This window comes from Passer domesticus, chromosome 29 (assembly GCF_036417665.1).
Source record: "Passer domesticus isolate bPasDom1 chromosome 29, bPasDom1.hap1, whole genome shotgun sequence".
In the NCBI taxonomy this organism is placed as follows: domain Eukaryota; kingdom Metazoa; phylum Chordata; class Aves; order Passeriformes; family Passeridae; genus Passer; species Passer domesticus.
In genome coordinates, this window is record NC_087502.1 from 2,390,831 (window position 1) to 2,395,922 (window position 5,092).

Genomic DNA, 5,092 nt, shown 5'->3' on the forward strand with positions numbered 1-5,092 from the left:
GCGGGGCTGGGGCCAAGCTGCGGCAGGCCGGAGAGGGAGCCCGGGCTCGTGGCTCACCCGTGAACCTGATGGCCGCCTCTCGCAGGGACTCCTGAGGGTTCCGCAGGTACGGCAGGGCCCGGCGCAGGTGCTCGGCCGCTCGGCTCCTGTCCTCTGCTAGCTGCAGAGAGCGGCAGCAGGGAAGGCTCGGCGCGGGCTCAGCCCCTGTGGCGGGCGCTCCCTGCGCCCAGCCCCGGCCTCCCCTGCCCGCACAGCCCTGAGGCGCGGCCAGCAGCCGCTGGCGCCGGGCTCTGGAGGGGGCAGAGGGCCGGCTGCTGCCCGGGGAGCCGCGGTGCCGCCCCGGCCCGCAGCCCCGCCGGGCCGGGGCTCCATCGGCCCCCGGCTCGCGCCCACAGGAGCCTGGAGAAGAGCCCGCACATCCTCGGGGTGCAGCAGCGGGCAGGGGCACAGCTGCCGGTGCCGCACACTGAGCACGGCGCTCAGGGGGCTTCTCCAGGCTGAGGCTGGGGCTTCCAGGCCCTCCTTACCAGGCACTCGGTGAACTTCCACAGCTTCTTGTTCTTCAGCTGTTTTTCAAGATCCCTCCTCTTCAGGAACTCGGCCACACAAAGCAGCGTTTCCTGAGAAACCTGGAGAGCAGCAGAGACGCGGAGATGGCCCCACAGCCCAGGGTGCAGGACCCGCGTCCCTGTGCCAAGGCCTGGAGGAGGCTGCAGCCCGGCAGGCACCAGGGCAGGAGGCAGCCGAGCCCCCTGCCAGGGGACAGCAGCAGCCCATGAATCCTCACCTGTGCCACAAGCCGATTCTCATCATGGCAGTGGAAGAAGAGTGGCAGCAGGCTCTGGCGCAGGGGTGTCTTCAGGGCCTTTTTTTCCTTTTTCTGTGGAAGAGTCACCAATGTTCGGGAGAGGAGTATGGAGAGCACCTGCACCTGGTTATTGTCCTGTATGAAAGGAAGAGAAAAAGACCTCAGCATTGGCTGCACGGGGCTCAGCTTGGCGCAGGCCTGCAAATCCACAGGGCACAAAGTGTCTGGGCAGCACCCAGTGGCCGTGGCTGAGGGCAGCGAGCCTTACGTGGTCAAAGAGTGGCAGGAGCGCCTCAACCAGCTGCAGTGTGATGGGGCCGGCTATCAGCGTGTCATTGTCCAAAATAATAAAGCTGAGTAGCATGACAGTCATGCTAACTATCTCTCCATCTGCGTCCTGTAGGAGCTCCACAAGGCTTTCAGTCAGGCTCCACATTTTTTTGGTCTGTTCGGAACACAAGTTGGTGAAATGCCATCCTGCTGTGGCAGGGCCCAGAGGCCAAAGGCCTATCCTGAAGCACTCGGGCAGCTGAAGCGGGAGGCAGGAGAGCTGGGAGCAGCTGCCCCAGCACCCACAGCCCAGCCAAGCCCAAAGGACTGCATTGCCCACCTTGGCCCCTGCCCCCTTCTCACCATGGAGGGCTCGTCAGTGAACTCGAGAAGGGCCCTGAGTGCCAGGCGACACCTCTCCCTGCACTCGCTCCGCAGGTGCCTTGACAAGATTTGCAGGACTCTCTTAGCACCGCGTTCACTCAAGTCCAGGAACTCGAGGACCTGAAAGGCACAGGGCAGTGACAGGGGAGCCGGCCAGCAGGAGCCGGAACCGCACAGGGCTGGGCCCAGGCAGCAGCACAGGCACGGGCACCGTCCCAGGCAGCTGCGGCTACGAGAGGGCAGAGAGCTGGGAGGCAGCGCTGGCCATCAGGCTCACCTCCGCAAGGAAGGCCAGGGCGGGCAGCTCCCAGCGTGGCTCCTGTGTGCTGAGCAGCCGGAGCAGGTAGCGAGCGATGCGGGAGCACAAGGACATAGAGACACAGGACATCTCCCTGGCAGGAGAGAAAGTCACCAAGACTGTGGGCCATGGGGACAAACCTGTGCCAGGACTGACTCACAGAGGTCTGGTCTTTCCCCAGCATCCTGCAAGGGACCCTGGGCTATTTGGGAGGTGGCTTCTTGTGGGCACCCTCCTCTCCCAGCCTTTTCCAGTCTGCTTGGCTGTCCCTCGGTGACAAGGCCCTCTGGCCCGCGACCATGGGGACTGTGTGGGGCACCCTGGGCACAGAGCACAAATGTCAGAGGCAGCGGGGAGAAGGGGGTCTCACCTGGCCAGCAGAGCCACGGCATAGTGGTGGGTGTCAGCACACAGCAGCGTGTCCCAGCCACACGCTGGTGCTTCCATCGCCACCACCACATCCTCGTGCTGCATTCGGCAGAGCAGGGACTTCAGGGTCCGCACTGCAAACCTGCGTGCAGAGCAAAGCCCCGGTCACGCTGGGAGCACTGGCTCCTGCCCAGGGACGTGGCAGGGACAGGAGGAATGGGATGGAGCACCTGTTGGGGCTGGCGGCAAGGTCATATTGCTCTTGGCATCCCTTCCAGAAGGTATCCACCTCCTCTGGCATATCCAGAGTGGTGGAGAACACTTGGAAGAGCAGATGCACAAAGAGGCGGGGGAAATACACCGTCACCACGTGTGGGACACAGGGAACCTGGAGGATCTTCCACATCACCACAGTGGCCTGCAAAGGACAAAGCCCCCCGAGACAGCGCTCAGTGCTGAGGTGTGCGTGTGGCAGGGCCTGAGCAGGGGAGGGAGAGGCCCAAAGAGGCGCAGGGGGAGCAGGACCTGGTGCCCCTGAAGCTGCCCCGAGGCCAGGTTTCATCCCAGCGCCTGAGGCAGGGAGATGGAGTGGGGGAAGGAGGATGCAGAGCTGCTGGAGAGGCGGCTTTGGGGCCAGCAAAGGCCAGTTGCAGAAACTCACAGCCAGGACCAAGACACCCGTTTTGTCCCCATCGGAGGTGCACATGCTGTGCTCGGGCCAGCTCCCCAGCACATCCAGGAGTATCAGCAGCGCAGGCTCCGCAGTCCTGGGCGAGCACATGATGCTCTTCCACATGGTCAGAGCAGCTCTGTGGGGTTAGAGCTCTGTCTCAGGGCGGTCTGGGACACAGCACTGTGGCCTGGGCAGCAGCGGGGACCTGAGCTGGCTGCCAGCTCTGCCCCTGCCCACTGCCACTGGCCAGCAGCTCCCAGCAGCCCAGCCCTGTGGGGACAGGCCCCTGAGGGGCCGTGAGGGAGCATGGCAGCAGGCTCGGGGACTGACGTGCCAGGGCTGGCAAAGGGAGCAGCCAGAGGGCCCTGGAGCTCTCTGTTGCTCAGACAGCTGGGACAGGCTGTACAGGCTGATGGGCTGGGGAGCCCTGAGCGCTCTGGGCAGGCGGGCCCCATACCTGTCACAGGATGGGGCCACACGCAGGAGCGTCACCAGTACGTCAGCGGGCTGTGCTTCGGTGAGATCCAGCAGGGTCCTGTTCAGCCTGTGCTCAGCAAACTGATTGGCCGTGAGCCACTGGTGGATGTACCTGACCATGGCGGGCACCTGGAGAAGGCACGGGGACACTTGGAAAGCTGCCAGAGGGAGGAATGTCCCCAGCTTGCCCAGAGAAGTGCTTCCCTTCCCACCACACTGCCATGGCCTCAAAGGCTTCCAGTGACCAGCGGGTGTGGCTTGGGAGGCCAAGCAATTCCTGGGAGGATCAAACACTGGCCACGGGCTGCTTACTTGCTTTGGATTGCAAAAGCCCTCCTCTACCAGCATATCCAGCAGGGCAGCACTGGTCTTGGTTTTGAAGATGTGCGAGTATGCTCTGAGCCCAGTGCCCACGGTGCTGGTCTCTTCCTCCCGAATTCTCCTGATTAATTTGCAAACCAGCTGTAGGAGAAGGGCAAGAAACCAGGGATGTTCCACAGAATGCTCCAAGCATGGTGACAGCAGGCCCAGCCCAGGTGGGGATGGCTGCAGGTACCTGTGCTGTTCTGTGGAAGAGGCCACGGCTGGACTGCTGCTCTTGTGTGCGCTCCACGGCTGCATCTGGCAAAGAGCGAGCGCAGCCAGAGCTGAGGGGCTGCGGGAGAGGCCGGAGAACACAGCCCAGCCCTGCACTGCCCAGGCAGGGACAGCCCCGGGATGCCCCAGGGGATGGAGCATGGCTGCTGCAGGGTGTCTGCCTGGCCCCTCTTCTGTCCTGTCCATAGGCATGGCTCAGGAGATGGGATGGGATGGGATGGGATGGGATGGGATGGGATGGGATGGGATGGGATGGGATGGGATGGGATGGGATGGGATCGGATGGGATCAGATGGGATGGGATGCCATGCCACGGGATGGGATGAGTTGCAATGGGATGCACTGGGATGGGATGGGATGCTATGACACCAAGCTGGCTGCAGGCACCAACCCTGTATCCCAGCTCTTGCACTCACTCTCCTGCAGTGGCTTGAACAGCACCACCTCTTCCATCTCCTGTGCTGGGGCAGCTCCAGGGCCTTCTTCCTCTTCCTCCACCCAGGCCAGCTTGGGTCTCTGCTCCATGTCTCTGACTGGATTTGTGGCTGCTTGCAGGAGAGGTGCCTCGGAAAAGCTCCGAGTCAGCAAGTCCTGCAGTCGTGCCTGGAAGGCACCTTCAAGAGCGAAGCCTCAGGAGGGCTACAGGACAGCACGTCCTGCACTCTGCTCTGGAGGGCTCCTGCCACAAGGGCAGGAGAGTCCTGTCAAGGATGGTGATCTGGCCTCGAGGGCACTGGCGGCAGGATGGGAGATGCCTCCGGGGCACCAAGGCCCACGGTCTGCCCTCGAGGGTACCTGCAGGAGAGAAGCCTCAGGAAGGCCAAAGGTCACCAAGTCCTGTGGTCTGGCCTCGAGGTCAGCTGCAGGAATAACACCTCGGAAAGGCTCCAGGTCAGACACGAATGAGTGTGCTGTGCAGGGGCTCCTCACAGCACTGCTCCGTCTCGTCCTGTCCCGTTGCGAGCTCCGAGCACTCTGGAGCGTTCCTGTCACCATCAGCTCCTATGTCACCACATGTCACAAAGGGCTCTAGGACACCCGTTCCATGGCGTGGTGACCATGGTACACCGTGTCACAAAGGGCCCCTGCACACACTGCCCCTGCCCTGGAGCCGCCCCCAGCCCACCCAAAGTGGCCCAGCTTAGGAGGAATCTCTGGCCCCAGGTGTCTGAGACAGCCTGACAGGGTCTTTAGGAACAGCCCAAACCATCAGCAA

At 63.0% G+C, this 5,092-nt stretch overlaps 1 protein-coding gene across 1 annotated transcript; it reads right to left on the reverse strand.

Annotated features, from left to right (window-relative positions):
• Window positions 1–1,959: 1,959 nt before the first annotated feature.
• On the reverse strand, window positions 1,960–4,636 carry LOC135287407 (uncharacterized). The gene is made up of 7 exons (XM_064400766.1): window positions 4,293–4,636; window positions 3,836–3,900; window positions 3,592–3,741; window positions 3,260–3,408; window positions 2,791–2,938; window positions 2,360–2,547; window positions 1,960–2,271 (listed from the first exon to the last, which is right to left on the reverse strand). The coding sequence occupies exons 1-7, from the start codon at window positions 4,399–4,401 to the stop codon at window positions 2,127–2,129; spliced, it is 954 nt and encodes a 317-aa protein (XP_064256836.1). The 5' UTR covers window positions 4,402–4,636; the 3' UTR covers window positions 1,960–2,126.
• Window positions 4,637–5,092: the final 456 nt, after the last annotated feature.